General features: G+C 33.4%; 1 protein-coding gene across 1 annotated transcript; it reads left to right on the top strand.

The window, feature by feature from the left end:
- Positions 1–7,262: 7,262 nt before the first annotated feature.
- LOC101545850 (olfactory receptor 2A2-like) lies at positions 7,263–8,195 on the top strand. The gene has a single exon (XM_004608200.2). The coding sequence runs from the start codon at positions 7,263–7,265 to the stop codon at positions 8,193–8,195; it is 933 nt and encodes a 310-aa protein (XP_004608257.2).
- The last annotated feature ends 11,468 nt before the right edge of the window (positions 8,196–19,663 follow it).

Raw genomic sequence — 19,663 nt, forward strand, 5'->3', positions numbered from 1 at the left:
CAAACCAAACCAAAACAACAATGACAAAAACCTCTCCAGGGTATGGACCTCAGAGATGTCTTCAAGTGGTTGGACTCCAGAGGGATAGAAAACAAAAACAATAATGAACAAATAAAAATACTTCAAAAATACATCAAGCTGAAAGGTTTCTTCATTGCAAAAGAAACTCAGGCAAAATCCTTTTCAGTTTACATTAACGGTCAACATTGTGAGGATAGCTAATGATAATGTAGTCTGTGCTTAAAACTTATTTAGAATGTATATTGGGGGTGGGGCTGTACCTGGCATAGCTCAGGGCTTACTCCTAGTTTTTTGTTCAAGCATCACTCTTGGTGACTTAGGGAGGCCATTTGTGATTCCAGCAATCAAACTGGGGTCTGCAGCATGCAAAAACCTTAATTTCTGTTCTATCCCTCTGGCCCCTAAAATAGATCTTAAGTATTCTCGCCACACATATACACATTTACAGTAATAACAATGTGATATTTTTATTACAAGAATCATTTCTACATTGCGTACATATATTAATTATAGATTACCAGATAATATATTATTCTCTGATAGTCTGTAGAATTTACAGTAATAACAATGTGATATTTTTGTTATAAGAATCATTTCTATATTGTATACATATATTAATTATAAATTACCAGATAATATATTATTCTCTGATAGTCTATGTAGAATTTACAATAATAACAATGTGATATTTTTGTTATAAGAATCATTTCTACATTGTGTCCATATATTAATTATAGATTACCAGATAATATATTATTCTTTGATAATCTATATAGAATATATTAGGTTAAATATATATTCTATATAACACATTTAAAATATTATAACGTGCAATATGGGCTGACTAATAGCTGTTCATAGAGTTATAATTCTTGCACATTTGTATCTACCAAGCTATACTCTAGAAGAAGATACACTTTAGTTAACTGATCTATTCTTTCCATGTTTATTATGACAGATGCCATGTGAAATAGCACTGCTCTAAAATTCATAGCTTTTCATCTTTGTGGAGCACTGGAGATAAGTATAAATTCATGACACTGAAATTATCAAATAGTACACTGTAATTTGTAACGCCTAGCTAAGATTTATAGTAAGCCCAGGGGATATTTGAAAATCTGTGTAGCAGTGTAGGAGAAAATAAGATGGAAAATCTTGATTCTCCTCCTGAGACAAAATTCAGGAATTTCTTTCCCCAACCCCAGGGAGAAGATAGGTAACAAACATGTTTTTATTACACTTCTGGGACTTATAGTTCATAGCTGAGTCTCAATAAAACCTTCACTCCAATTCATATAATTTAGAGTCCTGTAATCTGTTGCCAGCCATCATCAATGATAAACGTTCTCAATCTGATATGTAATTTCTTTGAATTTGTCTAAAGAGTCTTAGAATATGTGGGTCACTTCGAAAGGGTATTATCTTGGTCAAGGAGATTGTTGAGGAAATCCTAGCAAAGACGCATGCTTATGTAGTAGAGTTTGATTTTCATTCAGAATATTTTCAGTTTAGAGAACTGAGGCTGAACAGTAGAACAAGGAATCAGCAGAAATTAGCATGGCGATGTGGAGGGGGATGACATTTCTGGGTGAAATATCGTGAACCACCACCCTCCTCAACTAAGTGTATACTACAGATAGAATAAATATCTAGAGTCGAGCCTCACTTCAGCTCTGGACATTTCTGCCTACTGAGTTGGGGAGGGATCTTCTGATCCTTTGCCCGTTTTCTCCTCCTTGCTCTCTGATATGGTGGAGTTGGGGTCATTCCCCTTAGTCCAATTCTATGCTCTGGGAAAGAATTTGGAAGTAGGAATGGCTTCACTTAGGTATTGCCTATAAATACGTCTCTCATAGTTCCATACACGAATAAAGATATTGGTAGAATAACTCATTGTTGGAAAGGAAAATTCCAATAACAGTAACAGGTCTTTTCCTTGCTGAACCTGTGAAGAGGTAAGTTTGCCTCTGTTATTTCTTAATGAATTGCTCCTAAAATTGTACTGTTGTAAAACAGAACTGTTTAAAAATTTACAACAGTAAAAAAATTTACAACAGTAAAAAACTTTACTGTTGTAAAACTGTACTGTTGTAAAATTATAAAACAGTACATCCCAATTGTACTGTTTAGCTCAGAAATTATTGTATTTGGATAAATATTGTCTTAGCACCAAATAGAATAAAGTAAGTGCCAATATTATTGTGTGGACTGAAGAAATATGAAGCTCCCTTTCAGTGACAGAACTGTCTGAGTGGAAGATAGAGCATATGATTTAAAATTTTTTTGTTTCTTTTTGGTTTTGGTCCATACCCAGTGGTGCTCAGGTCTAAGTCCTGACTCTGTACTCAGGGGTCACTTCTGCAGATCTCAAGGGCCCATATGTGTGTCTGGGTCAGCACAGTTCAAGGCAAGTGCCTTACCTGCTTAATAATATCATCAGTCCTGAAAATTAGACATATGGACAACTAAAATCTTTGATTTCTGGGTTCTTATTATATTGCTGAACATTGGGAAAAGACTAATTTTTTACTTAGGGTACTTGAACATTTTTGTTACAATGCTCCATTCCTGATGACATAAAATCTATGCTTACTATTATTTTTTAAATATATGAAATTTAATTGACTGAACTGAAATTGAAGATGAATAATCAAATAGTTAACATAAAAAGTTATAAAATAGCAATAACCATTTAACATTGCAGTGTATATTCTGTAATTAGAGCAGAACTTAATAATATCCTAGTGTACATGTATTAAATAATTCTAAATCACATTCATGGAAAAACATGAATATAATAGTATTTTCAAATGTGTTTGAGCCATTGTCCTTAAAGGGCCAGTGCCCTCATAACTAATGTCTCCCTTAGACTAATATTTTATGAAAAGTAAAAAAGTTGTTGTACATATCGTCAAAATTCCTAGGTTATTTACTCTACTACAAACTTTTTTTTATCACACAGCTTTCTGAAAACTCTTTTTGCAAGCATCATTTCACAGCTGATATCAGATATAACTCATGTCTGTGCTGACATTTTCTTGAAAGGTATATTAAGTCCATTTTTTTCAAGAGTACTATGCCCTGTGGACACACTGATTTTAATTACATGAATTCCTCAAAGACTTTTTTACAAGAAAATCGTTTTCAAAAGATTAAACTGTAACTGTGCTCTTTTTAGCAGTAGAATCAAATGCACATCTTTCTCAAGAGAGAAGATGATGATAGAAAATGATTTTAGGAACTAGAGAGGGGCATGAATATATGGCTGGAATTATCATAGGTGGATATAAGTCTAGAAATACTGCAGTTATTGATAGCTTTCTCAGCTAAAAATCACTGAAATATTTAAAATCTGTGTGGATCATCATAATTAGTGTATTAATAATATATGAAATGAATTACAGATGTCTTTCTTCCATCTAAAAACATGCTTTAAGTACCTGTTTCATCTAGAATTTTTTCATTATGAGACAAAAGACATATAATCACATACTCATTGCTCAATGGAATATTAAAGGATTTTACAGTTTTTATCTCAGCTCTAAGAAATAATATGGGATTAAACCTCACACCAACTTCAATTTTATCTAGAGGATTAAATAGATCTTCATAGTGAGAAATTAACTTTCCTGCTGTTTTTGTACATAATAATATACAATTAATTTATTTCATTATTTTTATTTACATTTACATATAAAACTTTAACAAAAATTAGCAATCATATAAGTAAAGAATTAGGGTCAGAAGTATCAGCCAGAAGAAAAGTGCATAAAATATTCTAAAGAAAATCTAGTTTTGAATGCTTTTGGAAGGCCTGTGTTATTTAGTACATTAATTATTGGAGAATGAAACAACATGTAGTATAGGAGGTAGTTATCAGATTCTAAGAATCCTTAGACATTATTCAGAGCATTTCATGTTTTAATTGAGAGTCCTTTGCTATAGTGAAATAAATTGATTGCATTAGCATTTATGGAGAACAACTGTAAGTCATAAAAATATAAATGAGAAACCAGAACTATATGAAGTTATTATAGCATGCAGAAATTCAGGAAGATTTTAGAAGTCTGTCAAGATATAGAAGATTTTGAAGGTTTATTTCTATTTCCATTTGCTGGATGAGGGATGGACACAACAAAATTACTTGTATAGAATAAGCCCTTTTGATCCAATAGCACATGAAAGTCTTCCTCATATAAACCCATTTTAATTCTCTAGGGTAGCAAAAGACAGTCTCAGTAATAGAAAACTTCTAGAAGTAATTGTGTTTATTACATAGATTATGGGTTTTTTGGTTTGTTTTTTATCGAATCACCATTGAGATACACTTACAAAGCTTTCATGATCAGCCATACAATGTAATGTTGATGATTTAATGGTATCAATTTATCTCTGAGATTACCAAGTTCCATACAGTAAACATATTATGTGCTATTATAACACAATAAAGTAGTTTTCAAAAAGAGACAAAAAGATCCTATTCATAAGTTACTTTTTGCTTAGAATATCAGTGGAATTATATTAAGGAACACTAATCTATTATATTAGACTGTGGGCTAACAAGAAGCTCCCAAGTAAAAAGCAGTAGGACCCCAACTCCAGGCTCACATGTGGGGAGAATGTGTGACCACGATAGTCTCCTTAAATGACCCATCTTTCTGCTCAAAATATAGTCATTGAGCTGTATCCACACTTGCCTATCATGTTATATTTCTGTTAGATGCAATCAATTCCATAATATATATTTTCCAAACTACATAAACAACATAAAATTCAAGATATAAAAATATAAAAATCAAGCTATATCCACCTTAAGAGACTTACGTCTGGGGCTATGGTTGCTTTGTGAAAACATGTTTAGATATGAGTGAAAAATAATCTTGTGAGATAGGTGATGTTATATTTAAGATTTCTACTCTTGTTTATACTAAAATATTGCTTAATTTATATTAGCTTTATGAGAAAGGCATCTCAGTATAATGGATAGTCTAAGACTTAAGCCACTCCAGATGTTGTCTATTTAGTAAACAGAAGAATATCTAGGCTATGAATGGGAACTGCTATTTTTATTAGAAAATATTATTTGAAGCTGAATGATAAATTATTCTTTTAATATGAGAAAAGATTCCTCGAAATAAAACGTGTTGGGGTTATAGAGATTTCCTCATGGAACTGGTTAGATGATGGACAGCAAGAAATTTGTAGTAAGTTTCTTTAGATTAGAATAAAGATAACTCAGTGTTTACACTGACATTGTACTCAGTTTATATTTGAAGTTATGAGTCACTTTCCACTAAATACTCTTGTTCTTTATTATTTAATATTAAGCTGAGATCATTACAAACAAAAGATGTGATTTTTGTGCCTTTTTACTAATTATTAAACATAAATTAAAATGTAGAATATGATGAAAACTTCAAAGTGGAACAATTTTAAAATATATTTTAAATTCGGATTACATAGTAATAGTTATTAGATTCTTTTCACTAGGCGATTTATTTTCAGTGATGTGACCTACGTAGCTGAATAGTAGATAGAAAATAGGTAGAATGGCTGAAAATTTCCATGCATAAAAATGTTACTGAGTAAGCTCTAAAAGGATAAAAGAATAAACACACAAAATTCAATCAGTGTAGCCTCATAAGCCTAAAATCTAATATATGTTATTTTAATAGAAATATCAGTATCAGTAAAGTAATATGTATTATTTGAAATATGTTTTAGAGAAGTGTATTGACATTGAATATGAACACATATGGTTAAGTATCAAAGACATACATAAATACTACTGCTCACAATTTTTAAATTACATATATTTCTCAAGTTATGATGAATTTATGCTGATAAACCTGTCCTAAGTTCAAAGTATATTTTCTCAAAACACTATCAATGAAGTCTAAATCATTTACCTTAGTATTAATAACTTGGTGACATAAATTTGCTGTGAAAATGACCCAATGAGATGTATTAATGTTAAGTAAAATTAAGAATCTAATATTTGTTCACAATTTATCTACTGTACAAAATTAAATGCTCTTCAAATAATGAGTATATTAGAAATTTGGCAGCAATCATTAAAACATTAATTGACTGCTTTTAAATCATGTGATTGTACCAAAAGAAAGACAACTATGTTATGGAAATTAATGAACAAGGTAGGTTTGGTGCAATTTGGTAAAACAGAAGTAATAAAGTTCTACAAATTATTATTTTAATAATACAGAAAATTTGGAAAAATACCTAAGCATAATGATCTACAATATTACTAGTCGTACTGAAGCAAAATAATATTATCTGCATATTTATAAAAGCATTTGATTTGATGGACATTTTTTGTCTCATTAAAATTTTGTGACCAGATTTAATTATGGTTATCAATAAAAATCTAAAATAAGATGCATCATATGAAATAACTGCTTTTCACTATGTATAATAACCATTTCAAGTAAGATAGTCCATATCTTATGTTAGAATAAATAATACCTCTGTTATTACTTGTATCTTGAACTGGAGAAAAAAATGTGGTAGAATTACATTATAATAACCATGTTTCTGCTGCATTTCTTGGGTGAATCATCATCATATAGATTAGCAAGACCCTTGATCTGGAAACAATGTGAAGTTAGTAGAAAATACTATCATGTCAGTGTTTTGGTTTTTTTCATCTGATTCAAAAGCTCAGACTAGCGAGGTTGTACAGGTGCCTAAGGTACTTGCCTTCCAAGCACCACCAAGAGTGATCCCTGAGTAAAGCTAGGAGTAAGTTCTGGGCATTACCAGTCGTGGCCCCAGAGCAAATAAAATTATGTCTACTTACAAAAGAAAGATTTAAATGAATTCAGAAACAAAGTTGGCTAAATGACAAAATCATGTTAAAATATTGTATATCCACCTGAAAATTAAACTACTTATATAAAAAGAGGTAAAGGAGAGGAAGCTTAGTAGAATATAATATCTTTTTTTTTTGCTTTTTGGGTCACACCCAGCGCTGCTCAGGGGTTACTCCTGGCTTTGCACTCAGGAATCACTCCTGGCGGTGCTTGGGGGACCATATGGGATGCCGGGGATCGAACCCGGGTCAGCCGCGTGCAAGGCAAACGCCCTACCCGCTGTGCTATCGCTCCGGCCCCAGAATATAATATCTTATGAGCCCCAAATGAAATAAATAACCATAGTTTTTACTGACTTCCAGCTCTAAGGAATCTATCACACTTTGACCCTTGACAAACTGTTGTAGAAGAATGGGAGGCAACCAATCATGGTTCCCAGAGTTCATCTTGGTGGGATTCCAGATCAGTGAGGAAACAGAAGTGCTCCTTTTCTACATCTTCTCCCTGCTTTACTTGTCTAACCTGCTGGCAAATGGCATGATCTTGGCACTTATTTGGTTAGACCCCAACTTACACACCCCTATGTATTTCTTCCTTTCTCACCTGGCCATCATCGACATAGCCTATGCTTCCAGTAACTTGCCCAAATTTCTGCAAAACTTAGTGATGCATAAAAAAACAATCCCCTATGTCTCGTGTGCTATGGAAATGATCTTGTATTTGGCTCTCGCTTCTACGGAATGCATGATCTTGTTGGCGATGTCTTACGACAGGTACGTGGCCATCTGCCACCCCCTCCAGTACACTCTCATCATGAGTTGGAGAAAGTGCACGGTCCTGGCCATCATTTCTTGGTTATGTGGTTTTTCAGTGGCCCTAGGAAATCTACTTTTCTTTCTGAGATTTCAGTTCTGTGGGTCTCTGCATGTGAACCACTTCTATTGTGAAATCCTAGCTGTCCTGAAGTTGGTCTGTGGTGACACGTGGATGAACAAAACGTATGTGCTTACTGGTGGTGTGTTCATCTTAATTGGACCTCTTTTCCTGATGCTGGTTTCTTATATGCACATCCTCTGGGCCATCCTGAAGATCCAGTCGAAAGAGGGTCGCAAAAAGGCCTTCTATACTTGTTCTTCCCATCTCTGCGTGGTTGGGTTCTACTTTGGCATAGCCATGATGTTCTACTTGGTTCCAGACAGTGGACAGCAAGATGAGCAAAAGAAGATCCTTTCCCTGTTTTATGACCTCTTTAATCCATTGCTGAATCCTCTTGTTTACAGCCTAAGGAATGCTCAGGTGAAGGCTGCCTTCAAGAAAGTCATACAGAGGCAGAGAACAATATAAAAGGGGACTGAACTATGATTCAGTTGATATTGCTGGTGTATTATGGGTTTTTTTTTTTACTAGAGCAATAAAACTGAAGGAAAATCCTCCAAATGGGCATGACTGATTATGAGTTACACATGAATATCACTAATAGGGTAGAAAAGTTGATTTTCCTGGAATTCCAGAAAGGAAAATCAACTTTTCTTACATGAGGAAATTCCTATATGAACACAGGATTTTTCTGCAGACAGGGTATAGGCTGTAGGAAGCAAGGTGATATTTTTAAACCGTTTAAAGAAAAACCATGAGATAAGAACCTGGTGGTGTGACCCAAAAGTCAAAAAGAAGAAAAAAGGAAAAAAATCAAGTCATCAAATCATGACAATATATTTTTAAAAAATCAGTGAAACTGGAGTAAGTCTGTAAGAGACAAAAAAAATTAACATGTACCTAAAAAATGCAGGATGTAGTTTTCAAATAAGAATAAGTAGTCATTTCCTACAAGCTATTTTAATTGATCTATGTTAAATGTCTCAATCAAAGGTTGAGATCAAATATACCCAATGTATTTAAGATACTAAGATACAGGTATATCTATACTAGGCTCATATTTATTGTAAGAGCACATGTAAGATGAAAGTGAAAGAATGAAAAAATAGATGTTACACTTAAAAACTGTTAAAAGACAGATAACTTATAATAGAAATAGTTTTCATTAAAACTATGTAGCATATATTATATATTAACCGATTATAGAAAACCCCAAATTTATGAAGCATAGAGTGACAACTGAAAAATGACATAAATAGCATCACAATATGGATATATCAACCTACTTTCAATAGTAAATTAAACAATGACATAGAAATATAATGGTAAACAAAGAACCTGAAGAACACATTAGAAAAACAGAGCCATACACAGATAATCAAACAACCAACAGAGTACAAGTTGTTCTAAAGTAGGCATGGGATATTTGCCAGGCTGATTCAAATATTAGACCACAACACAACTCTTCATAAATTAAAGATAAAATCTTACAATGCAACTTTTCTTAATGCATTAAGAAAACCAGAGATCAGTATCAGAAGGAAAAGTGGAATCTTTGAAAAAGTTAAATCTTTAACTATATAATGACATACTTTCAACAAATCAATAGGTCAAAGAAAAATTACTAAGCAAACTAAATAGTAACTGGAGAAACAAAGGAAGTAAATATGACATAAGATTCTGAAAAATTGCAAAAGCAAATTGTATCTAAAATAATCATCTAAAAGGGCTAGGTACTTTTCTAGAAACATGCAAAGTACACAAATGTATCATATTTAAATAAGAAATCTCAGTGCAATGTAACTATAAACAATATAGAAAAATAATCAAAAGCTCCTAAATATATAAACTCAGATATCACATATTTCTATTAAATCTCTCAATAGAATTTAATATAATCTTCAAATTTCCTTTCAAATTTAAAGAAAAGAAACATTTATGAATACTTTTTATGAAAGTGGGCTAGGTATCTTATGAAAACAAAATATATACACACAAAATATACAATACCTTAACAAATATTAATAATTATATTTAACAGGGGCTAAGGAAATAGTACACCAGATAAGATGATTGTCTTGCACACAACAGCCACTGGTTCGATCCCTGGAATCCAATGTGGTGTCTTGAGTTCCACCAGGAATAATCCCTGACTGAGAGTGAGGAATAAGCCCTAATCACAGCTGGGAGTGACTCCAAACAAACTAAAAATATACTCAACAAAATAATAGCAAACCAAATTCAACAACAATAAAACTATACGTCATATATTCTTGAATTCAAGGATAAGTCAACCGACAAATTATAGCCATTTTAATATACCACATTAACATAATTTAGAACAAAGTTTATAATATGGTCATCTTAAATGATGTAGAAAAGCAGTCATCCCGTTGTTCATCGATTTGCTCAAGTGACACAAGTAGAAAGTAACTGAGAAAATTGAACACCTCTCAATTTTAACAACAAAGCCAATATATATATATAAGAACAGTCCTGAAATGTAAAAGACCATTCATGGAAAAAATTACAGCTAACTTCATAATGATGAAAAAGTGAAAGTGTTTTCTATGATCAAGAAGGCAAGCTTTCCCACTATTTCCAATTCTATTAAACATAGAACTATGACTTTTAGCCAGAAAAATAAGTAAAATAATTCAAATTATATGGGGTAAAGCATCCATTTTTCCGACTCATAAAATTGACATTTGCCTACCTATACTAGCCTATTTAGTGAATTCAAATACATTTTCTCATCCAAAAATCAATCCAATAAGTACTTGCATTTCTAATAATTAACAAAAGAAAATTTGGAAAAATTTTCATTTACAAAACTGAAAAGAAAAAAAACACTTTAAGACATACGCTCAACCAGGAAAATTGAAATTTTTACACTGAAAAATGTTATTGATGAAATAATAGCATATAAGCAAATAAATAATTTCTCTGCACTCAAGGACAAGAATATCTGATGTTATAAAATGTCCTTATTTCCCAAGGTGGTCTACAGATTAAATGCAATCTCAATAAATGATTTATTTGCAGAAATAGAAAAAAATCCTATAATTCACATGGAATATTAGGCACTCCCAAACTGACAGAACAATTTTAGTAATAATTAAAAAAAACCACTTTCCGATCTGAAACCATAATAAAGGAGTATCACCAATATATCACACTTAGGTGAATTTTTAAACAATGCAAATTGTATGGTTTTGAATTTCATATAAAAATGTTTACAGTGCAGTCTTAATAGAAATAGTGTTATTATAAATTAAAAATAATCTATATTTCTAACGTAAAATATTTCATTGTTAGGAAAATGCTTATTATTATTTCAGATTTGCGCAGACCTAATATTTTGATGGCAAAATTCTTGACTGGAAGTCAAGCAAAATGATCACCATTGTTCAGGCTGCAATGGTTGTGGTCATGTCTCAATGTAAGACAACAACAAAGTTTGCTACATCCACTTGCAATTATTATTTATTACTTCCTTTCTTGAAAGATATCTCTGTAGCATATAATGTGTTTTTGAGTGTTTTTCCTGAGTTGATCAAAGACACAACAAAAGGTTATGTAATGCTACATAAAAAAGTTTGTGTAATGCTACAAAGTTTATGTAATGCTGAAAATCTTTTGTTTCATTTCAACCTGCTCATTGCATCTCTATCAGAGATAGATTCCATCTCAAGGAAAACTATCTTTGCTCTTCTACAACCAACCCCTCTTTCCTTCAAATTTCACTCTTTGTGGCATCTATAGACTTACAATGTGTTTCTTCAGAAGATTTGAAAATAAAAATTTCTCCTTTATCAGTTCATGAGCTGAAAAATGTCTCTATTAGTACGAGGGAAAAAAACCATTTTCTCCTTGTACATGAGAACTCAGAAGAGCATTGTCTGGGAGCAGTAATACTTTGAAGGGAACCTTTTATTCTGAGAATGATGAGAATTAGTAATGTACTTAGTATGTCCAGTAAACTATACTGTAAAGAGACAAGCTGTCTCTGGGCTTTATTGTTCCATTAATAGAGAAGTGATAGAGTAAACATAGCCTGAGTCTGAAGGACTTTAGAAGTTTGGGGACCATTAATTAGTAATGGCTCCAACTTTAAGTCAACAGCTGTGTTGCCCCTCATAGAGTTGGCCTGACCCTCAAAGCTTGGAAGCAACATTTCACTTTCACAACACTTTCTCAATATGATAAAGCCTTAGATAGCAACTTCTACCAACGTAAGGTTTGTCTTATATAACATTAATATTAATGCAGACAGTTAAGTAGTGTCTGTAGTATAATATTTTCTAATAGAAAAGTCAACATTCCCTTTTTTAGGATAAAATTCTTGGTACATTTTAGATCTATTTAGATTTTCCCCTTTAAGTTTTCTTAAATCTCTTCAATTTCACTAAATTTTACATCTATGGGTTTTATGTATTTTATATAAATTATAAAATATTTGCAAATAATTTTTAAAATAAAGTCTTATAAATAAGAGGGAAGACATGATAATTGCAAATAGATAAGAATAAAAGATAATATTTAGTGCAATGTATACTAGAGATGCCAGAATTGGACACTTACTACTATAAAGGAGAATAATCATCATATTAAATGCACTAAATGACTTCAATTTTTTTTATTTATGTTGTTATTTATTATGTTATTTATATTGTTCAAAATCAATCAATCACAAGTTGATTTTTGTTGACATATTTTCTGATAATTCCATTTCTTACCTTTTTAACTTTTGTTGAAACAAGCAATATGAAAATACATTTGTTATGTGTCTTCCAAAAAGCCAGGCTGCGGGGTGGAAGTGAACTGGGGAACATTGATAAAGGGCAGGTCACACTGGTGGTAGAATCATTCTTGGAACATTGTATACATGGAACAAGTCAATTATGAACAACTTTGTAAATCATGATATAAAAACTTAAAAGTAGATGCATGTAGCACTGCACTGTAGCAGTGTCATCCTGTTGTCCATTGATTTGCTCGAGCGGGCACCGGTAATGTCTCTATTTCGAAACAGCACAACGGGTAGGGTGTTTGCCTTGCATGCAGCCGACCCAGGTTCGATTCTTCAATCCCTCTTGGAGAGCCCAGCAAGCTACTGAGAGCATCCTGCCCACATGACAGAACCTGGCAAGCTACCCTTGGCGTATTCAATATGCCAAAAACAGTAACAACAAGATGTATGTAAAGAAATTGAAATAGATGCCTGTGAAACTGGAATCCACAGATATACTTATGCTCCGATGATCATTGCATCTTTATTAAAAAGCAGTCAAGATGTGCTCATTTGTGTAACATAATGTGAGACTGACACCCAAGGACAGTAGACACAAGGGCCAGGAATATTGCTCCATAGTTGGAAGCCTGCCTCATGAGTTGGGGGAGCAGGTAGTTGGAATAGAGAAGGGATCACTAAGTCAATGATGGTTGGAGGGATCATTTGGGATTGGAAATGTGTGCTGAGAGTAGATAAAGGACCAAACATGATAGCCCCTCAGTATCTATATTGCAAACATAATGCCTCGAAGTAGAGAAAGAGTATGGGGGAAGTTGTCTGCCATAGAGGCAGGGGAAGGGTTAATGGGGGGTGTACTAGGGACGTTGGTGATAGAGAATGTGCACTGGCGGAGGGATGGGTGTTCAATCATTGTATGACTTAAACTCAAACATGAAAGCTTTGTAATTATCTCATGATGATTCAATAAAAAAATTTTAAAAATAAAAAGCAGTCAAGATGCAACAAAAAGTAAATTGTCTGAAAATAGATGAGTTATGGTGTAGGTATGTGACACAAATTTTTTTCTCATAAAAATTGAGAGACTAAACAGTTTGAATTATTAAAATGGAAATGTAAAGATCTGTGTACTGTAATGCTATAATTTGTGCAGTGTCTCTCAGGATAATGACCCTTGAGATGTTTGCAAATCTGTTGGCTACGGTATGATGCCAAAAAGTGACCTTACTCTTGGCTAGAACATTTCCCCAAGGGAATAAATTTTTGCTCTCCTCCAGAGGGAGGATTCAAGACTTTTTCTCTTGCCTTATAGAGAAGGCAGATACATATAAGCAAGTATTCTTATTGTTCTGGGAATCATAGTTCTTTCTTAGCTGAGTTTTGATAAAAACTTTACTCCTGATGGTGTAACTTAGAACTCCAGAATCTGTTGAAAATCATAGTATGACAATTACTCTCAATCCAAAATTATCTGAATTGGTGTTTTTGAGCTTAACATTCACTTTTGAAGGGGCTTATCATAGTCAAAGAGATTTCTGGGGAAAGATCATTGCTGACAACTTTTAAAAGAGCAGAAACTTCTTTGTGCTCAGATTATTTCATTTCAGAGAACTGAGGCCAAAGAAGGAGGTAGCAGAAATTAGCATGGCTCTGTGGAGAGGAATGACATTCCTGGGTGAATTATCCTGAGTGCCCCACCCCTCACTCAAGAGAATCTGACAGATAGATGGAATCCATCCTCAAACCAGATCTAGAAGCTTCTGCCTGCTGAACTGTGGCAAGAATTTCTGATCCCATGAGTGTCTTTTCTCTATGGTATGGTGGAGTGGTGGCCATCCAACTCACACCAATTCTATTGTTTCACAAATATGATAGTAGGAGAGGCTGTCCATGTAGGCATTGCCTCTAAATAAAGGCAGCGATGAGGTTAAATGAAAGAAAAAAAATTTGTCTTCCTCACACAGATGAAGATATTGATAGAGTAACCTGGTACTGGAAAAGAACAACCTCATAACAATAGAGAAAAGTCTTTTCTTGCTGATCAGTGAAAAGGTAAGTTTACCAGAGTTACTCCTTATTGAAACTTCTGTAAACTATCATGAACTCCTAATTATAATTCACTGTCACTGACACAGTCATCCCGTTGTTCATCAATTTGTTTGAGCAGGTACCAGTAACGTCTCTCAATGTGAGACTTATTGTTACTGTTTTTGGCATATCAAATACGCCACCGGTAGGTTGTCAGGCTCTGCCGTGCGGGTGGGATACTCTCGGTAGCTTGCCGGGCTCTCCGAGAGGGGCTGAGGAATCAAACATGGGTCGGCTGCATGAAAGGCAAATGCCCTACCGCTGTGCTATTGCTCCAGCCCCCTGATTATAATTAGACACATAAATTACTGTATTAGTACAAATAGCCATTCTATCACAAAGTACACTACAGTGAGGACTATTGCTATTAACTGAAGAATAAATTAATAGCATACAAAGTTCCCTAGTTTCCTTGCAGGACTACCTGGCTAGAAAATTGCTCTTGCTGGCAGCAAATTAATGTTTTCTGTTTTATGTCCTGCTGATATTTTACAGACCTTATTGGGAAGAGGAAATTTGTTTTTGACTTAAAATTTTACTCAAACTATCAATGTTCCTTTATCTTATATATTTAATCTGTCACTACTATGATTATTTCAAAGTATATAATTGAAGTGGAAAGAAAAACTAGTTCAAACACTAAAATATGGCCTCTAAAGTGTAAAGAAAGACATGAATATACCCATTTGTATGCTACATTGTATACTATAGGTGAGTACTAAGTGTTATTAAAATAATGTTCATTTATATCCACCAGTTGAAATGTCTTTCAGATTTCTTTCAGACATAGTTTATAAAGGACCCCGCTTTCAAAATTGATGTTTCATTTAGGCTGATATCTTGTGAAAATTCAAAACATTGCTCTGTGAGTCTTCAAAAGAACCATATTTGGTTATTTTAATTTTACATAAATTATTTTTTCATTTTATAAACAATGTTGGGCTGGAGTGATAGCTCAGCAGGTAAGGCGTTTGCCTTGCACATGGCCGACCCAGGTTTTATTCCTCCGTCCCTCTCAGAGAGCCAGGCAAGCTCCCCGTGGCATATTCGATATGCCAAAACCAGTAACAAGTCTCACAATGGAGACATTACTGGTGTCCGCTCTAGTAAATCAATGAGCAATGGGATGACAGTGATAGTGACAGTGATAAAACAATGTTGCTGAGACTTACATATTAAGTATCTTTCAAAAGAGCAATAAGACCTAATTCACTCACATGCTGCCATTTTTTCTATGCCTTAATGCAATCCTTAACTTCAAGAGTACTCCAGTGTACCCTATAAAAACACTAGTTTTAGAGCACATGAACTTTTCATAGATTTTTCTATAAAGAAGCTTTCACATGGTTAATTGTAATGGTGGAGTAGAATATATGTCTTGCTCATATATAGATAAAGCCTGATAATAGAAGAAAAATTACTTGCATATGTAAGACTAGAGAGAAACCCCAACTCATGAAACTAATAATTTTTAGGGTTTATAATATAATTTCTGTATAGTTTTCAAAATTTTGACCCTTGAAAACTGTTTTGTGTGGATGGAGGATAATGTCAATGTATGTACACTCTGATATGTGTGCGAACATATGTATTCATAAACAATATATATGTCACAAGCTACTTTTATTTAGCAGAGATATGTTGGCAATACTCATCTAGCACTTTCCTTTGTAAGAGGACACATCAACATGTACATTACATATTACTCCTGAAACTCTTGAATTAAAAGATGCATGTCAGTTAAAAGACATGACAGGATAATATCCTACTTTACCTTTGAATTTGACTTAATTATTACACAGATACACATAGTGACATAATTGCTATTATCACAACCTAACCATATAAATTTATATAACTTTACATGAATCATTTTATATTTATGTGAAAAACCACATTCCATTAATCTACTCTAATTCCTCATGTAGAAAAGATCACTCCTAGTGGTAGAAATTTCTGAAAAGTGACAGACACATTTATGGTGTAGGTTATAGTAATAGTTTTTCAGGGCACAGTTATTCCAAACGCATCAGGTCATACACATTAAATACTTTGGCTTACTTCTGTTATCCCAACAACATAAAACTGAGAAAAGCTCTTCTTCATAGAACGGCTGTCAGTCAACTTTTTTCATGGAATAGCAGGAAAAAGTGAGTAGATGCTCACCTTCATTTTCATATCAGATTATGTGGGCATACAAGAAATTCCTCAAATAAGAAACTTAAAAACCTGTTGCTTTCAGAGTCCTGTGTTAGGCTAATGAGTGTGTAGACTAGAATTCTTGAATCATCTTTATGCATTTTTCTGCTCACTATATTTATGCATTAGAATTTACACTGTCCTAAAATTGGTATTTTCTACAACCGTGGTTACAGTTTCTCATCCTTCTCCTCACAGATATGATCCCAAACCCCAAAGTAGATACCAGAAGCTACAAGATAGAATCACTCCTATGTTTATGTGCTATACTTCTTTCTATCCACAGAGTTTTATTTCCAATAAGAGATTAACAAAATAACTCGTAATATAGTAGATCAATTTAATAATGTACTGTAGAATATCCCACCTGCACGGCAGAGCCTGGGAAGCTACCCGTGGCATACCCAATATGCCAAAAACAACAAGTCTCAGAATTGGAGACGTTACTAGTGCCCACTCGAGCAAATTGATGAACAACTGGATGACAGTGCTACAGTGCTATTATAGATGTTAGCCAATGTGATTTGGGTCTTTCTCACTTTTCCACATCTCTCCTAAGATCTTATCATGCATGACGTTTTCAGAGCAGTATTGACCATGGGAACCATACTATGCTTATTTGAAACTACACATACATTGACGCTACTATAGAATAATGTACTTTTAACATTAATATTTTCCATAAGCTTGAAAGACAAAGTATGAAATAAAACTATCATCAATCTTTTAAAAACTATATTAAATTATCTGAAAATGAAATTATCCGTGTAGAAAACAGGTAAACCATGAGTTATGCAAGTCATATTAGATATGTAGCATTTCATATTTTTTAACAGCAGGAATTGTTTTGAATAATGGCTAACTTACAATGATGATACATTTAGTGATATCTTTAAATTGACTGCATTAGGCTTTAAAGCAATTATTCAGAGCAATTACTATTTCCTGGATGACCCAAGAATTCCTGGATAAATACTATCTGGAAGATGGAATTCCTCTTGTGCCATGAATTGGAATTAAGAAAAAAGCATGTTCGAAATCCTCCTTAATAATGCACTCTAGGATGGATACTTCTCCTTGGTTTTCTTTGGAGCTCTGGCAATAAGAAATACTAGCCAATACTGGATACGGTTGTAATCAATTCTTTTAGAGCAGTGATTGTCAACTATTTTATACCTATTAACTGGTGATAACAGAATAATTCCCTGACCACTAAGATCGAAGCATAAAACAACATACACTGGTGTTTCTTTGCATTTATTTTTAAATTAATGCTATAAATCTAATGTTATAAAATGAAGAGAAAGTGGCAATAACTTTGTGAACTGGCAGGAAACATCTATGGAGCAAATCTGGTCCATGAAACCATGGTTGAAAGTAACTGTTGGAGAGTTACTAACTAGACTGCAAACAGAGTTAGATGAATATGGCCAGACAAAACCCTACCTCCATTGTGGTTATATGACACTTAAGTTTAATGAAGTCTCACTTTGTAGTCAGTTTTCTCATTTTTGGCTTTTAATATGAAACAATGATTAAAAGCAGCTTAAGAAAGTTCCTTTTAGAGCAGGTGTGGATAAGGTATATGAAAACATCAGAGCTGGTATGCTAAACTAAAATCCTAACGGTATGGTACATTGGAACATTATGGTAAGAGGGAACTTGTTACAGAGTCAGGGTTCTTAAATTATAAATTAAATTATGTGGAGAGATAGTAGAATCCACAGTGTACCTGCCTTGCATTTAGCGAACCCTGTTTTATCCTAAACAATGCAAAATGGATCTCTACGGTCAGAGCCAGTAGTGGCCCTGAAAAATTCCAGGGATGAACCCCCTCAAAATTACAGCTTTCTGTGATGTGGTATCTTCCAGGGATAATGTCATTGTTTGCTTTCTAGATGGATGCAAAGATTATATTAATTATATGAGAGAAATAATAGATGTATAACTATACAGATAAATTGATAATTTCCATGACTAAGAATTTGGTATAAAATATATGAAATGATATATGTACGAAATTTAATCACTTGAGCATTATTTTATACATCCTAGATAGAATATAATAAAACAACTAAAATATTAATATGAATATAATTGTATGTCTGTTTAAAGCATTTTATAGAAAATATATTGGCATGGAAAGTATATACTATGCTTCTATACGAAAGAAACAGTGATGTTGATACTATTTTAATTATATATAGAAGTATGTGTACAATATAATACAACATTATATAAACAAATATCAATTACCATGTTTACTATATAGTTTAAAATTTCAACATTTTAAAATATATATTTTTCAGATACTTTGAGAATGTAATGCAAAAATCTCTTGTGGGGCAGGTACCATTTTATTCAAGCAATAATTCAGACAGACAGAAGTTTAATCTTTAAATACAAAAAATTCAGTTAGTTGTGGTAACCTAAATATTTACAACACAGAGAAAATTAGAATATAATTCATTAGATTCTTGTATTATAGTGATTATAATTGACTTCTTTATTTTTTAATTAATTTATTTTTAATTACTGAATCACCGTGAGGGTACAGTTACAGATTTATACATTTTTGTGCTCTTGTTTCCCTCATACAAAGTTCAAGAACCTATCCCTTCACCAGTGCCCATTCTCCACCACCAATAAACCCAGCATCCCTCCTACCCTCCCCAATCCCATCTCCCCCCACCCCACCCTGCCACTGTGGCAGGGCATTTCCTTTTGTTCTCTCTCTCTCTAATTAGGTGTTGTGGTTTGCAATAGAGGTGTTGAGTGGCCACTGTGTTCAGTCTCTAGTCTACATTCAGCCCGCATCACCCTTCCCCCGCATGGCCTCCGACCGCATTATACTTGGTGATCCCTTCTCTGAGTTGCCCTCTCCCCAGAATGTGAG

Source organism: Sorex araneus, chromosome 1 (genome assembly GCF_027595985.1).
Source record: "Sorex araneus isolate mSorAra2 chromosome 1, mSorAra2.pri, whole genome shotgun sequence".
In the NCBI taxonomy this organism is placed as follows: Eukaryota; Metazoa; Chordata; class Mammalia; order Eulipotyphla; family Soricidae; genus Sorex; species Sorex araneus.

Bases quoted from the DNA above. Each gene is read 5' to 3' on its own strand.
- LOC101545850 (XM_004608200.2), top strand. From the start codon at position 7,263: ATGGGAGGCAACCAATCATGGTTCCCAGAGTTCATCTTGGTGGGATTC.